The sequence below is a fragment of the Plutella xylostella genome, chromosome 13, assembly GCF_932276165.1.
Source record: "Plutella xylostella chromosome 13, ilPluXylo3.1, whole genome shotgun sequence".
In the NCBI taxonomy this organism is placed as follows: Eukaryota; Metazoa; Arthropoda; class Insecta; order Lepidoptera; family Plutellidae; genus Plutella; species Plutella xylostella.
In genome coordinates this window covers 7,343,707-7,363,430 of record NC_063993.1, presented here as the reverse complement: position 1 = coordinate 7,363,430, position 19,724 = coordinate 7,343,707, and the positions used below count along the sequence as shown (strand labels likewise).

At 38.9% G+C, this 19,724-nt stretch overlaps 3 protein-coding genes across 6 annotated transcripts; all 3 read left to right on the top strand.

Moving 5' to 3' along the window:
- Positions 1–1,018: 1,018 nt before the first annotated feature.
- Positions 1,019–4,048, top strand: LOC105387580 (sorting nexin lst-4). The gene is made up of 2 exons (XM_011558326.3): positions 1,019–1,173; positions 1,861–4,048. The coding sequence occupies exon 2, from the start codon at positions 1,877–1,879 to the stop codon at positions 3,551–3,553; it is 1,677 nt and encodes a 558-aa protein (XP_011556628.3). The 5' UTR covers positions 1,019–1,173; positions 1,861–1,876; the 3' UTR covers positions 3,554–4,048.
- On the top strand, positions 4,017–15,801 carry LOC105387606 (CD151 antigen). 4 transcript variants are annotated; one of them, XM_048624863.1, is made up of 8 exons: positions 4,017–4,147; positions 4,227–4,425; positions 10,710–10,901; positions 12,093–12,173; positions 12,729–12,821; positions 13,168–13,242; positions 13,356–13,543; positions 13,792–15,801. In XM_048624863.1, the coding sequence occupies exons 2-8, from the start codon at positions 4,288–4,290 to the stop codon at positions 13,832–13,834; spliced, it is 810 nt and encodes a 269-aa protein (XP_048480820.1). In that variant the 5' UTR covers positions 4,017–4,147; positions 4,227–4,287; the 3' UTR covers positions 13,835–15,801. The 4 variants fall into 4 exon arrangements, with proteins under 4 accessions (XP_048480820.1, XP_048480821.1, XP_048480819.1 ...); XM_048624864.1 differs by lacking the exon at positions 13,356–13,543 and having other exon boundaries at positions 13,168–13,317; XM_048624862.1 differs by lacking the exon at positions 12,729–12,821 and having other exon boundaries at positions 12,093–12,266.
- Positions 15,802–16,680: 879 nt separating this feature from the next.
- Positions 16,681–18,408, top strand: LOC105387581 (glycine-rich cell wall structural protein 1.8). Its single transcript, XM_011558328.3, has one exon. The coding sequence runs from the start codon at positions 16,867–16,869 to the stop codon at positions 18,199–18,201; it is 1,335 nt and encodes a 444-aa protein (XP_011556630.3). The 5' UTR covers positions 16,681–16,866; the 3' UTR covers positions 18,202–18,408.
- The last annotated feature ends 1,316 nt before the right edge of the window (positions 18,409–19,724 follow it).

Sequence of the window (19,724 nt, the reverse complement as noted above, 5' to 3'; positions counted from 1 at the left end):
GTGAGATCGTGCTACTTTGCCACGATCCAGTCTCTCCTCACATATGGGATCGAGCTGTGGGGCCGCGCGGCTGACTGGCACAGGGTATTCGTTATGCAGAAAAGAGCAGTGCGGGCTATAGCCCGAGTTCGATGCGATGAGTCGGCACGTGACCATTTCATCGCGCTCAATCTGCTGACGGTACCCTCCTTGTACATACTGCAGGTAGCCTTGTTTGTCAGGAAAAATCTGCAGTTGTACAAGCAAAGCCAAAGAGCAAGACGCGCGGGGCAGCTGCTCGCCGTCCAGCACCGGCTGGCGAGGTGCGCGCAGTCCGTGCACGTGTGTGGCCCGGAGGTCTACAACGCTTTACCTACTGAGATCAAGGATGCGCCGTCACTGCCAGCTTTCAAACAATATTTAAAAAGGTGGCTTGTCCAGCACGCCTTCTACACTGTGGGTGAATTCATTAGCAGGAAGACTTAAATTATATTGATTTTCATTTTCTCGACTTCTAACTACTGACATTGTATATTCTTATAATTTTTATTTTTTATTCTTGACATTTTATTATTTTTATGATTATAATTATTTTTTTTGTATAATTTACCATTGTTTAAATTTTGTACTACTAAGTACATTTTAATGTTATATTAGTATTTCATTTTAGTTTAGGTATGACTTTATTTTTATATTATTATTATTTTTCCTTGACATGTAATGAATATTATGAATAATAAATACAAATACAATAAGTAGGAACTTCTCTAAGGAAAAGTGATATAGAAAAAGCTCGAGGCTGTTATTATTCTTAGATTAATCAAATGTGTAAAAATAAAAACCAGCTGAGCTAAATGAACGCAGAAAACTTATCTTCGAACGCAGCGTTAGCGCTCAACACTGCCACCTAGTGAGCATTACAACAAACTGATATCATAGTCTGTTCTCAATTACAAACAGCAAATAATACAGAAACGTGATTGGTGCAAATTACGGGTAACAGAACAGAGAGTTCAATTTAACCAATAGAAACATTAATTAAGTGGGAGACTTATGCCACGTTTTATTTTACGAAATACTGATAGTGAAAACATACCTGAAGTTTTAATCTGTCATTCAAGGAATTTCAGATGACTCCTCAATCTATTTATCCGCCTTGAAATTGTTGTTTTTGTTAAAACTTAGTGTAAAACAGTAAGTAATATTCAGTATATATCAAATATCTATTCAATTCATTTTAAATAATATAACTAACATCGTATCACTGTTTCAACAACCCCGTAATTTACGTCATTTATTTCCATCGGAAAAAGATCATTCTGTTTGCATATTTTACATTACTCGTGATTGTGTGTTATTTTCGTATATTCTTTAGCTCTAGAATTACCCTAATGAGTGTAGATAATCTTTGTCTAGATCTACTCTCAGGAGGGCAGTTTGGGTTAAATTCTGTTGTTTATAATTTCTTACTTTAGTAGTCAACTGAGACAAGTGTGTTATTTCTTTTGTTGTGAGATTACTTAATCTCATTTGTTCTTGTCTTGAATCATTTATTTAAAGACCCTTCCCTACGTCTATACATGCATACTTTTACCAATTAGATACACCAGCCTCTAATTGGGTAATTAATTAGTGAAATGTGTCAGTTCCTCTGATGACATGATCCTTAATTGTGTCCTAATTTTGAAATGTATTGTGATTGTGGGAACCTAATCCATAAAAGTCTAACCTGAACATGTATCTTAAACTAGTCATAGCTCTTAACTATATTTTTATCTCCCTTTATGTACACATTTCTAGATAATACTCAAGATAAGATAAAACAGAACACAGTGTAAATTTCAAATTGATGGCTTCTAAACTTTCTTAAATTTGTTGTAGGTGAAAGAGTCCCAACATGGCAGCACAAGTACAAGCTTTATATGACTTCTCTGGTGAGCCCGGCACCACGGAGATGTCCATCACGGCCGGGGAGGTGCTCACACTCATCAACACCGAGATAGGCGAAGGCTGGTGGGAGGGGAAGAACTCTAAAGGAGAAACTGGTCTTTTCCCAGCTGCATATGTGCGGAAACTAACTCCCGATGAAGTCACACAAACTAAAGCTGCACCTCCAGCCCCTCGCTACGACCAGGCGGCCGACGAGTGGGGAGACCAGGCCTACAGTGCGGGAGACAACAACTACAAGCGCACAGCCTCTAATGATGACGGCTGGGACGATGACTGGGATGATGACACTTACTCGGAGATAGGTCCGGCCAACCAACAGGCTAAGCCAGCCCACCAGCAGCAGCAGCTCACCCCGCTGCCGGGCATGCCCATCAGTGAGTACAGCAACCATCAGTTCGATGACACCGCCTCTAGCTATGCATCACAAGTAGGTACCGTAAGAAAAAGTAAATTTGCACCATCTTCAAAGGTCAGTGGTGAGAGTTACCTTCTTGGCACCCTTAATGTTGAAGTACCAGACTCCGAAAAAGTGTACATAGTTCAGGAGGAAGAAGGGTATGCCTGGTCGCCCATACCAAACCCATTTTCAGTCACAGTTGCATCACCTAAAAAGGAATCCAAATTCAAAGGAATAAAAAGTTTCATAGCCTACCAGCTGACTCCATCATTCAACAACATTCAAGTGTCAAGGAGATACAAACACTTTGATTGGCTACATGAAAGGTTACAAGAGAAGTTCACATTGATTCCCATACCACCGCTGCCAGACAAACAAATATCTGGCAGATATGATGAACAAGTGATTGAGCGTAGAAGAATTCAACTGCAAGAATTTGTTGATTGGATGTGCAAGCACCCTGTACTGTCGAAATGTGAGGTGTGGCAACATTTCTTAACTTGCACAGATGAAAAGCGCTGGAAGGCAGGCAAGCGACAAGCCGAGAAAGACAATTTACTTGGGCTCAATTACTGCATATCACTAGTAGTACCTGAGAAAGCTTTACTTCAATCCCAGGTGGATCAAGTTACTGAGCAGTGTCATACATTCATCAACAGTATGGACACTTCTGTTAAGAATATAACAAGCATGTGCCTAGCGCAAACCAAGAGGTGCCAGGGGCCCTACAAGAGTGACTGTCAGAAGGTGGGTGAAGCATTTTATAGTTTAGGCAATGCACTGGGCTTAGACGAAGGTACGATGGTATCGCGCTCCAAGCTGACATCAGCTATAAAGATGACCGGTGGTGCTTACATAGAGATAGGCAGGATGTATGACGAGCAGCCGAAGTACGACTGGGAGCCGTTGGGGGATAAGTTTCATTTGTACAAAGGGATTGTGGGGAGTTTCCCCGACGTGCTCGCCAATCACAAGGGAGCGGTACAGAAGAAGCGCGAGTGCGAGCGGCTGACGGCCGAGCACAAGATGGAGGTGGCCCAACTGAATGAGGTGCTGCGCAGGACCGACGTCATCTCCTACGCTCTGCTCGCCGAGATCAACCACTTCAAAGTCGAACGGACGGAGGACCTTAAAGCCACTATGCAGAAATTTTTACAACAACAAATCATGTTTTACAAACGAGTCGTTGATAAGCTAGAGAATACACTACATCTATACGATGATTAATGTGGAACCGTAAATGTAATACAAAAGTACGTAGTTTTCTATGTCGTATTTTAAGAGGGATCATTCTTGTCAACTTTTCCAAATTATATGTATATTATTATGCGTAAAATCTATCATGTATGCAACTATCTACCTGTTTAGACTATGTAATCCAAAGGAATAACTAACTTTTCTATCCTAATGAATTTAACATTGTGATGAAATACTGACTGAAATTAACTAAAAATGGTTTTATACCAAGACTTTGTTAATATTTTCTGTACATAGTTGTCGATTACTTTGCATTATTACAATTTTCACGAAGTATTTTAGTATATTTTTTATCTTTTTACATTTATTTTGAATATAGGTAGGTTCTAATCTAATCTGTAAAATCTATTATTTTGAGACAAATATTATCAAATATTTAATTTCTTAAGTATTTTAACATATTCATTCCATTTTGTAATTATAATTAAGGCTTTAACAGCGAATGAATAAACACTATAATTCATAGTAATGGCTTTATTTGAAACAAATGCAGACCTCATCCTACGAAGCCATATAAAATCCCTTAGCCCTAAGTAAGGCAAGAGCAGTAATGTAATTAATCAAGTAAGTAGTTTGTGCTAACATTTTTGTATAAATTTAAAAATGGAATGAATTTCCTAACTTTATTTTTCTTCTATTGCAGTCATTCTAATGAGGATGGAGACTCGGAGGTGAAAGCAAGGAGGCCGCAGTCTGCTGGCATCATGGCTGACAAGAAGAAGGAGGCGGGCTCGCTGCTGTCGAAGAAGAAGAAGATGAAGCCGCGCAAGTCGCGCGACGCCGACTGCTGCAGCGTCAACTTTCTCAAGTGCGTGCTGCATATCTTCAACGTCGTGTTTATGGTAAGGTCCTATGCAATTTTTTTAAAATTGGATTTTCTAATATGTTTTACATAGCATAAATATACATACTCTCTCCTTGTAGGTATTCCGCGGTCTTATTTTACTCTCTCTGATATTTGACATAAGACTTAAATTCGGATTACGTTTTAGGATGTAGTTAGGCTATAGTCGTACTATATGTACCACCGTACCTATATTTTTTTCTAAGGCCAAATTTAAAGTTTGCTATAAAATATCTATATGAAATGTACAATCAGAATCGACATCATTATGTGGCTAACGAATTATGTTAAATAAGAGATAACATAGCTATAGCTATGTACACGTATGATCATTTCTAGTCTGTCTGTAGTACTAGGCTGCACTGAACAACAGCTGTTCAAATGTGTACTAATTCATCAGACTTCATTAATAGACTCCGCCGCATAACATGACCTCTATTGCATTCTATTGAATAAATACTTTGTTATTGTATCGTCAAATGTTTTCTATTTATACACGTACGAATGTAGAACATGTGTTATTATCTTTCGTCTTTGTCATACGAATATTCACTCCGCACCTTGTCTTTTTGAAGTATTTAGGAGTGGTATTGATTAGCAATATGGCCGTGGTGCCAATTAGTATTTCTTAGATCCATAGTTCAAGGGCGGAAATGTTTTATTGGTGCCGGCGTCAATCAATTACCTTTCCCCTCCTACACTTACGTCATACAATTTGTAGTAAATTAAGTATATTGTAGTCTTTGTTTATATCACGAGTATACGGTTCACGTGCAATAATGCAATCCGAAGACTGTCGAAAATAGATTCCCATACAGACATGCTTCGTATGTACAATAAGATTGAGATAAGGGTGTTTTATCCCATAGGATGTTAGTTACATATTAAGCTTGTATGTGTAGAAATGAGTAAAACGCAGGTATTTTTGTACTGAACTTTTATTTTACACCAGGCACAATTAAACACACAACGTCCATGAAAATCTATCAGGGCAGTGTTGCCAACGAACAAAAACTTTATATCTAAAACTATTTAAACTTTAGAATAAGTATTACATTGTTTCAACACCTTCCCTCAATGTAATACTTACATTAATACAGTAACTAATCTTGACTCTACATTCATTCTTAAACTTTGACTCTACTCTACACATGACTCTACTATACTTTAATTCTTTAAACCACACATAAAACAAAATTTTAATAATGATTCTTTTCTCAAGGGCTTTGTGAACATGTCAGCAATTTGATCTTCAGATTTAACATACATTAATTTCAACTTCTCTCTCTTAACTAACTCTTTTACAAAATGAAATCTTATATCTACATGTTTAAGCCTCTTAATACTATCACTGCTCGCTGCCATCATTGCGGATTGATTATCACACATTATGTTCAAAGGGCATACATTTTTAATATTAAAATCATCTAACATGTTTATAAGCCAACACGCCTCACTAGCCGCTACACTCATAGCTACATATTCAGACTCAGTTGATGACAATGATACTGAACACTGCTTCTTACTACTCCATGAAACTAAGCAGTTTTTGTAAAAGAATACATAGCCAGTGGTAGACTTTCTGTCTTCAACATCACTTGCCCAGTCGGCATCTACCCATCCAACTAAAGTCTCACCACTACATACATACTCTATCTTATATGATAAGGTGTATTTAACATACCTAAGCACTCTTTTAAGTGCTGTTAACAAAACATTATCTGCCCTATTTTGATATCTGCTTAATATCGACAAAGCTACACATAAATCTGGTCGCGTTCCACATACAGCATACATCAAACAACCAATAATTTGTCTACATAAATTCTCTGAGTTTTTGTCTAGTTTACAATTTTTAAAAATCTCTGTGCTATTTGGATCCATTGGGGTAGACATAGGCTTACAATCTTGCATATCAAATCGCTTTAAAACATTTTCTAAGTACTCTTTCTGATCTAGCGTGGTTATATTATTTTCCAAATCTTGTTTCACATTTATACCAAGGAAGTTTGACACCAGACCTAAATCCTTCATTTTAAATTCTTTGTTTAGCTTAGACTTAAGGTCACATATTTGTTTTTCATCATTTCCAAAAATTAAAATATCGTCAACATAAAGTAATACATAAGTTTGACTGTTACTGTTACATCTCGAGTAGAAACATGAATCACATTTTGAACTAGCAAATCCTTCTTTAGTTATTACAGAATTAAACTTCTCATTCCAATATTTGGGACTTTTCTTCAAACCATACAAACTTTTATTTAATTTTACAATTCTTTCATTTTCATTACTATATGCCCCTTCAGGAAGTTTAATAAAAACATCTTCATCAATATCTCCATAAAGGAATGCTCCGGTTACATCCATTTGGTAAATAGGTAAATTCATATTAGTTGCTACAGCTATAAACAATCTAAATGTTGACATTTTGGCAACTGGGGCATAGGTCTCACCTAAATTAAACATATCATTCTGCTCAAAGCCCCTAGCAACTAGCCTAGCTTTATATTGCGTTAAGTTGTTACAATTTTTTACTTTAAACACCCACTTACAACTAACACTGTTATGTCCATCATGTCCTTCACAGATTGTCCACGTCTCATTCTCTTTCAAAGTGTCCAGTTCCCTCTTCACTGCTTCCTCCCATTTACTCGCATCTTTCCTCCTCATAGCCTCCTTGTACGTAGAAGGGTACTCCGTCTCTGTCGTCACATTGTTACACATATAGCGTGGATTCGGCTTCCGAGTACGCTGACCTCTCCGTACCTCTTGGTCTGGTCTCTCTGCTACTTCTTCAGCAGACTCCTCAGATGTTGCACATGGTTCATATTCACTATCAGAAGATTCTCCTGGCAACAGCCTGTCATCGCTCCCTACATTTATGTCTTGCACATTCTGCTGTATGACGGCACATTCTTCATTCACGTGTCCCTCGTAGCTTGGTTCTGACATGCCACCCTCTACATCAAGGCTCACCAGTGGCTCTCTCTCTTCTGGAACTTCTGTCCTTTCCTTTTGTTCTATGAACACCACATCTCGTTTGGTTTCAACATCATTTTTATTTGGGAAGTAGATTCTGTAGCCTTTCACATGTTGTCCATAGCCAACCATAACTCCTTTCTCTCCTTTAGAGTCCCACTTCCTCCTCTTCTCCTTTGGTATGTGTACGAACACAGGCGTACCAAAGATCTTCAGAGTATTTATATCAAAAGTTTCTTTTGTCCACGTTTCAAATGGAGTCTTTCCTGGCTCATTACTTTTTCCCGTTCTATTCAACACATATGCTGCTGTATTGATAGCTTCAGCCCATAACTTCTTAGGCATATCCTTTGAATACAGCATAGTCCGAGCTGCTTCAACGAGTGTTCTATTCTCTCTTTCTGCCTTTCCATTCTGTTCAGGTGTATATGGCACAGTAGTTTGATGCACTATGCCATGCAACTGGAACAGTTGTTTTACTTCTTTGTTTACAAATTCAAGCCCATTATCACTTCGAAAGGTCTTAACCTTATTTCCAGTTATGTTTTGAGATTGGTTTATGAAATCCTCGATACACTTCTTCAGTTCGTCCTTCCCTTTCACAAAGTATACACTCCTGTAGTTTGAGTAGTCATCTTTGAGTATGACGAAGTATCTTGAACCTCCAACTGAGGTTTCTTCCATTGGTCCACAAGTGTCAGCATGGATCAATTCACAAGTTCTGCTTGTCTTTGTCTCACTCGTACTGAAGGGTAATTTATGTATCTTCCCTTCTAAACATCCCTGACACTGATCAACGTCACTATCCTGCACTTGAATGTTGTTTTTAGCAAGTACAGTTTTCACATACTGCATATTTTGATGCACTAATCTTTCGTGCCACTCGTATAACTCGGATTTTACTTGGGTAACATTTGCTGCACTATTTTTGTATCGTAAGTCCATGTAGTACATATTTCCGACGCGATTTGCAATCGCACACACTTGTTTTTGTTTATAAAACTTGCATCCGCTGTCATCTGTCAACATGACATATCCTCTGTCAGCCGCACGATTCACAGAAAACAAATTCGTTTTTAGTTCAGGAACGAATAACACATTGTCTATGGTCGTATCAATCCATTCACTTCCGTTGAAAACTTGTGCTGCCACCTGTCCACGACCCAGGGCACTTATTGCAGTCCCATTTCCGACTATCACTGATTTTTGAGACAGAGTTGAATAACTTGAAAACAACTCCCGATCACAACACATGTGCTCACTTGCACCCGAGTCTACTAACCACTGCGATTGTTGAAAATGTTCATTGAATGTCTCTTGCACTACAAACGCATTACCATTGTTTTTATTTTTATTAAATCGGCATTCACTTTTAAAATGTCCCACTTTGTTGCAGTAAAAACACTTTCGATTTGAATTATTAAAGTTCTGATGCCTATTATTAACACTTGAGCTTGCACTGTTTTGGTTATCCACTTTACTGTGGCACTCGCTTTGAAAATGTCCAAGTTTATTACATCTATAACACTTTACACTCTTTTTATCAAACCTTTTAGCCATAAAGGCTGAACTTTGATTACTTTCACTTCTTTTTTCTTTTATTCGCTCCTCTTCGACCAACAATCTTGCCACCAGATTGTCATAAGTTTGTTTGTCATCAGGCGCAGACTCCCAGGCTGATATAAAGTGGCTGAAGTCCTCCGGTAAAGACATAAGAACCTTAGTGATTACCAGCTTGTCTGAAATGTCTTCGTTCATCTGTTTGAGCTGATTCTTCATCTCCTGTACCTTTGATAGAAATACAGCCATTTCTATACCTTCCTCATACTTGTATTGAAAGAATCTTTGTTGTACAATGTGTACACTTGTCTCCGTCTTCTGCTCGTAGACACTGGCCAACTTTTTCCACATGTCCGCAGAACTGCTGCAGGTGATAATATGTAGCATCACCTCCTCCGTCATCCTTGTCACCAGGAACGTCTGAGCCTTGGCATCCTTGGACGCCCAGGCTTCCGCTGCAGTACCGGCAGCTTCGGGCTTCACTTCACGCCCCTCAACCACATCGAGGAGGCCATGACCTCGAAGCACGACCATCGTTTGAAATTTCCAAACATTCCAATTCTTTGAACCTTCCAGCTTGATTCCAGCTTGACTACCCTCCATGGTATGCACCTTTTTTCCCTTCCTTCTCGCCAACCTTCCTTACTCTTTGCTGCTGAGCAAGTATTTTCCTTCTCGGCGCACGCGTCGAAAATGGCCGCCGGCCGTGACGCCGATATTTAAACTTTTAGCGAAAAGTATCCTTCCCTGGTTTTACTCAAGTCTCGAAACAGTTGTGGTATGTTACGGCCTGGGCCCATAACCTGTAGAAATGAGTAAAACGCAGGTATTTTTGTACTGAACTTTTATTTTACACCAGGCACAATTTAAACACACAACGTCCATGAAAATCTATCAGGGCAGTGTTGCCAACGAACAAAAACTTTATATCTAAAACTATTTAAACTTTAGAATAAGTATTACATTGTTTCAACAGTATGTGCAGGTCATGTGATTAAATTCATGGATACAATATTAGTTGCGAAATTCTGAAGATACTTTTACTTTACTTTCGTCTAAGTACTTGCAATAATGCACTAGAGCATATCATGAGAAATAAATTATTCATTCACTTGTTTATCTCTTTAAGTTATGAGTTATGAACACTCTTTCAGCCCATTACAATGAATTTGCTATTCAAAAGACTTGTCAACAACAAATGCTCAGTACTAATTTTCATAAGTATCTTCTGTATAGTTACATTCAAACTGAGCACTTACACATAAGCATAAGTATTTCCAAATGGGGTCATACAACTCGTCAGTATGAAACATATTAATCTCTGGATCTGTATCTGTAACTGTAAAACACAATAATGGCCTCAGCTAAAACATGAGTTGTAATCACAAGACTTCAAAAACTTCTGTAATGCATGATAAAACCAAATTTTACATGTTTTCTTTTCAACACACAACAAATTCTGTAAAAGTGGTCACTGCATCTGTCCTTACGGCTACTACCATCTCAGAACACATTACGTATATTATTTTCAGTTGGCAGGAAAAACTCACTAGGGCTGATGTTTTAATAGTCAGATGAATGTTTTCTGATGAATAAAGTTATTGCGGTCACTGTCTATTCAGAAACGACAGCATCAAAATTATTCCCCAGCTGGCTTTTATCTGGCTATTGAGAGATCAGCCTTGATTTGTTTTCCTGTCAATCGACGATATTACATAACGCATAACATCTTCTCTCCAGTTCGCAGGCATCGGCATCCTCATAGTAGGGGCTTGGACGGTGGCCACCAAGCATCGCTACGTGGCTCTGCTGCCCACGCCGACGTACCCCGCCATCGCGTACCTGCTGATAGTGGCCGGCGCGATGGGCGTCCCCGTGTGTGCGCTCGGCCTGTGCGGGCTGAAGACTGAGAACCGGACGAGTCTGTTGTGTGTATGTAGCTTTATATTTGAGGTTTTGATTTTAATTTAAGGCTGGGTTTTTGATCTTAAAATAAAACAAAACAATCTTGTTATTCTTTTCCTTTGGTGACAAATACTGGACTAGCTCAAGTTTATATTTAGGACCTAGAACCAAGGATCTAGTAGCTTTAGCCTGGAAGTTACTATAAAAATGAAACTATTGTTTCTTGTCGTAATTAGTTATATTCCTCCCAAAAAAATCAATCGCTTAAAAACAAAACTTTATTTCCGATGTGAAATAAAAATGAAGATTCAATGACTCAGGCTGTATATTTATCAAGTGCAGGGTCGATAAGATAATGTAACTGTTATCGATTACTAATGAAATCTTTATCAAAATCGTCATAGCAGTATCATGCATAGATATCTTCGGATACGTCACAATAATAACGGTAACTACACAGCAAAATTAAATCCATCCATACAAATGAAATCTACTAATCTTATTATTATTTTTAAAAAAGTACTTGGTATGACTTGTTCAAGAAATTTTTTAATCTGCTGATTAGTTAATCTTTTCATTTCTTCTTTTTCTTGGTAAAATTTTAGAGTTTTATTAATATTGTATTTTAATCGTTTACTTCTTGGTAATAAGTGTAGAGTTTTAGAACTGATAATATAAGTAGGTATAATGTAAGAGTTGTAAGACGTTATCTGTGCATTATACCTACAATGAGTCCGCTGTACATACGTGAATGATAGGTCGCGAGCCGTATCGCCGTCTTTGAATGAGTACAAACATCATACCTCCTTTGGATATTTTTTTTGGGCTCAATATAAAGACAGTCTGGGTAAAATAACATAATAAATTTATAACAATCACATGGAGAAAAGAAACTAGAGATCATAGCTTCTGTAACAAACTTTTAGCTTAGATTGATTATCCTAAAAGTAACCTATCATCATTCATCATCATCATCATCATCACAACCCATCACGTCCCCACTGCTGGGGCACGGGTGTCTTACCAATGAAGGAAGGGTTTTAGGTGGTTTAGGCCTAGTCTACCACGCTGGCCTAGTGCGGGTCGGTGGACCCCAACACATGCAAGCTTGTTCTGAGAGAGTTGCCGGGTAATTGGGCAACCCGACTGTCAGATGTTTTCAAGCTGCCTCTGATTAGGCTTAACGACTACAACTAACCTAAACCCTATCTATTCCAGTACACATACTTCCTGCTAATCACGCTGATCCTGAAGTTGTCTGCCGGCGGGCTGGCGTACTACTACTCGTGGGCGGCGGAGGGCGAGCTGCGGCGCGAGCTCAACACCACGCTGCTGCGCAACTACGCGCTGGACGCCGCCGCCACCGCCGCCGCCGACCGGATGCAACAGGAGGTATTATAGCTTAGTTATAGTGGGACTAAATGATACGCGGATTGCTGAATAGCCCGATCTCCACCAGACGATCCAACGCGATCCGATCGCCTGATCCAAGCAGTTTAATATATAAAAATCCTTGGATCGCGCGATCGGATCACGTTGGATCGTCTGGTGGGGATACGGCTAATGGTGATGCGACGGTAGAGTGGTAATGACGATGGATGTAGGAATATTAAAGTCGCTTCTAGGAAACAATGTGGCCGCGCTCTGTAGTTAGAAAATAAGCGATGAACGCACCTTAAGAGAGCTGTCGGAATGTGGATATGGCCAAGTGATATAGAGCGCTCTAAAACCCGCGTCAAAACGCGCCGCGACATAAAGTAGGTAGGTAACAAAGGGATCTAAAAGCTGCACATATAAATGATCCTGAAGTGGTCGGGCGGCGGGCTGGCGTACTACTACTCGTGGGCGGCGGAGGGCGAGCTGCGGCGCGAGCTCAACACCACGCTGCTGCGCAACTACGCGCTGGACGCCGCCGCCACCGCCGCCGCCGACCGGATGCAACAGGAGGTATAACTTAGTAGTGGGACAAAATGGCGACAAATAAGGCAAATGAAACAGCCGACGAATCTAAAGGTACATTCAGACACCTAAATAATGTTTGAGCGCAATATCTGGACGCACCTTAGGAGAGCAGTGAGACCTGAGAGTAATAACGGCCTCGTTTGCGGCAACGCTATAAATAGCAATCGAGTGGCATAGTATCGTATAGTAGTAGTAATAATGACGTCAATACTGAGCGACGCATTCCGCTACCACTATTAGGGTATTATTATTATTAGGTCATATAGGTATATGACAATTGTGTAAATTGTGTAACCTAGACTTACCATTCACACCCGTTTCTCCATTCCAGTTCAAATGCTGCGGCGCGGTCAACTACCAGGACTGGCGTCACTCGCCGTGGCACCAGCACGAGCCGCGCCAGCTGGTGCCGGACTCGTGCTGCAAGACTGTCTCGCCTCGCTGCGGCGCGCGCGACCATCCCTCCAACATACACTATGTGGTGAGTACCTGTCACCTCAGCACGAGCCGCGCCAGCTGGTGCCGGACTCGTGCTGCAAGACTGTCTCGCCTCGCTGCGGCGCGCGCGACCATCCCTCCAACATACACTATGTGGTGAGTACCTGTCACCTCAGCACGAGCCGCGCCAGCTGGTGCCGGACTCGTGCTGCAAGACTGTCTCGCCTCGCTGCGGCGCGCGCGACCATCCCTCCAACATACACTATGTGGTGAGTATAACTCGAATCACTAAGGAGGGCAAAAAGGCGGCAATCCGCTTTCATGAGTGTGGCAATGCTGTAGTAGCCTAGTAGCCCATTTTCCGTCCGTGATTCATCCGGTGTGGAGAATTACAAAGTACCTTCTGCGCAGTTACGGTTACGATCTGTTGTGATTGATAATGATCACAGATTTTATTTTTTACCACTAAACCTAAATCTCATATTTTCTTCTTACCCTTCCCTAATATTTGTTCTAGGGCTGTCTCCGTTACTTCACGAACCACATCCAGGAACACCTGATCATCTTAGCCGCTGTCGGGGTGGGAATGTCCGTCATACCGATATTCGGCTTCCTATTCTCCTGTGTACTCTATGTGAAGATCAAACACGTGCTCGACTGACCCCGGCCTAAACCGTCGACCAATAAGAACTCGCGGAAGGTGTTCGACAAGACGGCATCGGCCGGTGATTTGTCGAAGCCGCCCGTGCGGCAGCTGCAACGACCAATCAGCAAGCCCCAGCCGCGGCCGAGGCGCAGTGTGAAGAGAAAACCGTGCCCGCTACACCCAGCGGAGACCAAAGATACCGCGCCAATAGCGACTATAAGTGATAATGTCAGTATATAGGGTAATAGTTTACACCATTGTTAGTATTAATTGGAGTTAAATGGGACATCGTCGCGTTCTATCCCAAATAGACAAATCAAAATCATGCAAGGCAAAAACAAACTAAAAAAAACCGACTTAAAAAATTGCGCATTTTAAGTATATCATTCATTTATGAGTCCATAATTATGATTTGAATGACCTACTTATCTTAAGCGTACCTTTGTTGGTTTAAATTTATGAAATTAACACTTTTATCATCTATGCTGGTGGATGTTATCATAGCTCTAAAATGCATGCTAATTTAAAAAATAATCACGCCGACACGCTTCATTTCTGAATTAAAATTAAAATCACTGCAACTGCATAGTTACTTAATTATTTGTATAAGCTATGCTACAAATACCTACGATGGTGTAAATGTTGAGAATCTAATAAATAGTCAGGGACTAGTCTAAATAGTACTTAAAAATTAAATATACTTAAATAGTTAATTCCATGTGTTCATTAATAGTTACAATTTATATAAATGGAATTACTTACACTCTGTGTAATTAACGTTGTAGCTAAACCGTGAACGAATTTAAATCTTAGTCTTGTGAAATAGGTAACAGATCATGTAAAGCCACATTTAATTAAATAATATATACCTATTTATTTTAAAATTTACTCGCTTTACATGGTTGATTCACTATGAAATGAATATTATTTAGTATAGGGTAGAATTTTATCAATAATTTAGCTATCGACTACAGTTGACTTGGTTTGTTTAAGATCTGTTTTCGACAATTAACAAGTATAAGCACTTACTTAGGCGTAGTATTTAATAATTAAACAGCTGTTAAATGAAGTTTTAAATGGTGCTATATTTTCATACCTACCCACATAATAATTTATTATCATAAAATGTAGTCGTTTATTCTAATTACTGTGAAAACATGACATGTTCAAGTTACTGTAAAAAATTAGAAGATATAATGTAACTATATATCATGATTTTGTATTTATTTTTCCACAGTAATTTGAGTTACATTGTAAATAGTAGTTAGGTTACATACATAATACCAGAGAACATACCTAAGCTAAATGTGCCTTATTAATGTTTAATTCATAGTTAGTAAAGAATAATATTGTGTAGAAAATCTATATGAAATATACTAAGGGGTGGATGTTAGAACAGATTTAACTATTATTTATAATTGTTCCGTTTTACTTCATACCCAAATCCAGTTACCTATGTACCTACAGTCGGCAAAATATCTTATTATGAATAACATTCTATCGCAAGCACCTTTTTATTAAAAAAAAACAACTTACGTATTAACAATCAAGTAATCTAAAGAGTATTGATATTTTTCCTAACTGTACTTAGGTTTTACTGAAGATCGGAAAATAAGGGAAATTAAGAATATTAAATACCTGAGTTATAATTATAATCGAGGTTTGACACAAATTCAGAAATTTTAAGCAATGCCTATTCAATGATATATATTTTTTTTGTTTTGTCATTTAATCGTTACTTAACTATTTTAAGTGCCTCATTTTAACTTACATTCATTAATTATTTAACTAGGTACCTTAAAGTTACCAAATCTTATCACATTCTAGATCTGTTGTTTATATGTAAGAATAAGTACTATACGAATACACTTTTAACCGAAATGTATTTTTTTTATTAAACTCATCCTTTGATACTTAATTAATTATGGTAGTAGGTACTTAACATGTGGCGTGTGGTAGTACTTAAGTAATGATGGAATATTTTGAAATGCCAAGAACATCCGGTTGTAAACTAGAGCAAAACATTATATTTTTATTGGAAAATGTACGGCATCCATATTTACGATCTGGAACGCCACGGCCACGTCTCAATCAAAAAAATACCTTCCATAGGTCCATGATATACACCTACGTTCTTCTTATGTTCTACCTTGTTCCTATGTGATTCATTTGACATTGGCTTAAAGTTTTGAAAGTCTTTCCGAGAAATACCTATAGGTATTTCCGATTTCCGTGTTGAACTTGCTACTGTGAAGTACATTTAGGTACCTACTTAATCAGCTAATTAGATTTAGGTATTTAAGCGAATTAAAATGTAAAGGTCATTAAAGCTTTAAGTTTGCAACAATGAGACTGGCACGATTCCGCGCGGTGTTCTATGGCTCTGATGTATACTTAAATTTGTATAAGAATGGAATAAAATATTTCGACAGTACCCTAAAAAAACTAAGATAGACTCCTTCCATTGTTTTTACCCACGCCCGTATATCACCATAACGTTGTTAGTTGTAATGTACTTGGTAATGGTATTTATCATAGCATCCTATTGGTAGGTATCGACTGATAGTGATAACACTAAATACGCAATTAATACGAGAAAGTTTATTTATGTAGATAATTCTAATACGTACTTACCTACTTAAGTAGGTATACATAAATACGAAAGATACATCTAGATGACCTTTAAATCCAACAGCTAATCTAAAGTGGTTATAATAATTATTTTAGTTTTACTATCCACAACTAATTTCCTACTGGCAGTGATCTATTCGAATGGAACCGGTTTAGTTGGCCCGAGGATGGGCGGCGACTCGTCACCTACTCACCTCATAATTCGCAGACTATCACGAGAACCATCCTGCGGTAGTCAGTTATAAAAACACATCCTCCGACCGCGGGTATCTCACGCGGAACCATTTATTTATTTACGAAAAATATTAAATTAAAATGAGTTTGTATCCAGTTTTTTTGGTGGTGCTCTGCGTGTGTTCGAGTCACGGACATTTGGGTAGAGGTTTGCTCGGTGGGATCTTCGGACAAGTGACGGGAGAGATTAATAAAGTGGCATCGACAGTGACGAATGTGCTGGCTCACGGAGGGAACCTGCACGTCGAGGGGCATGTGAGCCACCAGCACGGGCAGGGGCCGCCCCCGGGCCATGGCCAGCCCCCGTTCGGACCCCCGCCAGGCCCCCATGGACCCATCGTCAAACCCCATGGAGACACCGTCGTAGTGATCGTCCAAGAGAAACCCAACGACTACGGCCATGGACAAGGACCAGGGTATCAGAAGCCGAACGGAGGTTACAAGCCGGGACAGCAGCACCGCCCTGGACAACACGGGAACAACCAACATGGTGGCGGATACGGAGGACACGGTGGACAGAATAATAATGGTTACGGTGGACAGAATAATAATGGATACGGTGGACAGAATACTAACGGCTACGGTGGACAAAGTAATCATGGATACGGTGGACAAAGTACTAACGGATACGGTGGACAAAGTAATAATGGATACGGTGGACAAAGTACTAACGGATACGGTGGATCTAGTACCAATGGATACGGTGGACAAAATGGTTACGGCAACCAGGGATATGGTGGACAAAATAATAATGGATTTGGGGAGAATCAAAACCAAGGTAATAATGGACAAAACAACAATGAATACAATGGGCAAAATGGTTTCGGTGGACAGCAGAATGGGTATAATGGCAATCAAAATAGTGGTTACGGTGGCCAGCAGAATAACGGATTTGGTGGAAATAAACCGGGTTTCGGTGGAAATAAACCGGGTTTTGGTGGAAATAAGCCAGGTTACGGTGGACAAAACAATAATGCAGGACAAAACAACAATGGTAACGAGGGTCAGGGTAGTTTTGGAGGCTCCAACAACGGCGAAGGAGGCCAGCATCATAGTGGACAGGAGAACAACGGGTTTAATCAACAAGGACATGGAAGCTTTGGTCAAAATTCTGAACCGTCCACTGATTTCCCAGCGACTAATCAAAATAACGGGTTTAATCCGGTCTGGCAAGGTAATAATAACAAAGAAGATTTCAACAAAGTCACTGAAAAGCCGAAGCCATACCAGCACACAACAACAACAACAAAAAATCCTGCCGATAATAATCCATTTTTCGTGCCTTTATTACCTAACGATTATACATACGGAGGAGATAAAATTACTGTTAACGAGCCCAAACGAGAAACACAAACAAATAAACCAGCTGAAAATGACGAGGAATTTCCTATCGATATTAGATTTAAGGATGAATAAAGTAGAGATTAATTATTCCGTAGCCTCTAGGTATTGACGTAAGTAGGTAGGCGCCTATCTAATTAAGTAACTTAAAAAAGGTAAACATACAACTATAACATCTGATCTAATCTGAAGCGTGTCTTAACTAACTACCAAAATATACCTGCCTACTTTTGTATAAGTTACTTACCAACATTATTTAGTAAATTATTTATGTAAATGTGATCTTTTTTTTCATTATTGTAAAATAAAATAAATTACTTAGGTAGGTACTTACTTAAAATAATATAACTTTGAATATAAACTAATTGGAACGAGGTAATTTAAACTTTCATTACTTCCTTTAATCTCTTTATTGACTGCTTTAATGTTAATAAGTATAAATAAATGTTTGTTGGACTTGACGAAATGACTATAGATTGCATTGTGCAGACAGGAATATATACAACTTCGACCCGGAGGCTCCATAACTGCTGCAAAGCAAATATTTTGTAGACTGCATTGCATTATAGGTGTAAGTAGGTACTTATATCTATCAGCCTACCACGGCCGTTCCTCAAATTCTTCAGACAAACGTCTTCAATCAGGGCTAGTTTACGGGCTAATGATGATGACGATGGCTATTTATTATCATGTCAAAATTTTGGTAAGTAAGCACTTAGGTACATTACAGCTTACTATTAGAATATTAGTTACATACATAGCTATAAGTAGGTACATTATGGATTTTTTGTCAGTAGGTATAAATCACCCTTTGCTAGGTCAATGTAGTGTACCGTAAGTATAAGTAGGTATAAGTAACTATACCAACATAACTTGATAAGTTATTATCATTATTCAAGTAAAGAAGCATAAAGAGATGAATAAATTAAGTAGGATTTAATTTCTGGTTCGGAACATAATATACTTACATAGTTATATACAGTAGTAGTTACGGTCCCACGGCAATTTAAGTTGTAAGTAACTAGGTATATGTTTGTTTACTGATTGGAGGACATGCCGGGCGGTCAGGATTTGGGTAAGTAAGTAAATAAACCACATAACGAAATTTCATTAATAAGATAAAATTTATTTAAAAAATATAGGAAGCGGGTCGTAGTACCGGTACCGCGTAGGTATAACTAGTTCTGCGAAGTTCTGTGTCTATCGGTAAATGGGTAATCCCAATTCCTTAAGAACCAAAAATAAAAACCTGTGTAGGGGATTAAATTAATGTTGTGGGGAAGGGGATTTACCAATTAGTAAAACCACACAAAGGTACCTACTGTTAGTTCTCAAAAGTTCTTCCTACCGAGGCGAAGGTAATGCGACCGGTCTAGATCTCGATTCGATAGGTGTAGGTAAGTACCTTCTCAAATTATCTGTGGGTAGGATATGGTTTAAGTATCCAATTACTTGTTGTGGTTTTTCTAGAATAGAAAGTACCTACCTATAATTTTCTAATAATTTGTTCAATTCCTAGATCCTGGTAAAAATACGGAGGTACTTACTGTGTATAGCACAAACTACTAGATATAAGTAACTACATTATAATATTTTCT

Bases quoted from the DNA above. Each gene is read 5' to 3' on its own strand.
- LOC105387606 (XM_048624863.1), top strand. From the start codon at position 4,288: ATGGCTGACAAGAAGAAGGAGGCGGGCTCGCTGCTGTCGAAGAAGAAG. The intron at 13,243-13,355 runs GTGCCGGACTCG...CCGCGCCAGCTG, and splicing joins AGCACGAGCCGCGCCAGCTG to GTGCCGGACTCGTGCTGCAA. The intron at 13,544-13,791 runs GTGAGTATAACT...TATTTGTTCTAG, and splicing joins CCTCCAACATACACTATGTG to GGCTGTCTCCGTTACTTCAC.
- LOC105387580 (XM_011558326.3), top strand. From the start codon at position 1,877: ATGGCAGCACAAGTACAAGCTTTATATGACTTCTCTGGTGAGCCCGGC.
- LOC105387581 (XM_011558328.3), top strand. From the start codon at position 16,867: ATGAGTTTGTATCCAGTTTTTTTGGTGGTGCTCTGCGTGTGTTCGAGT.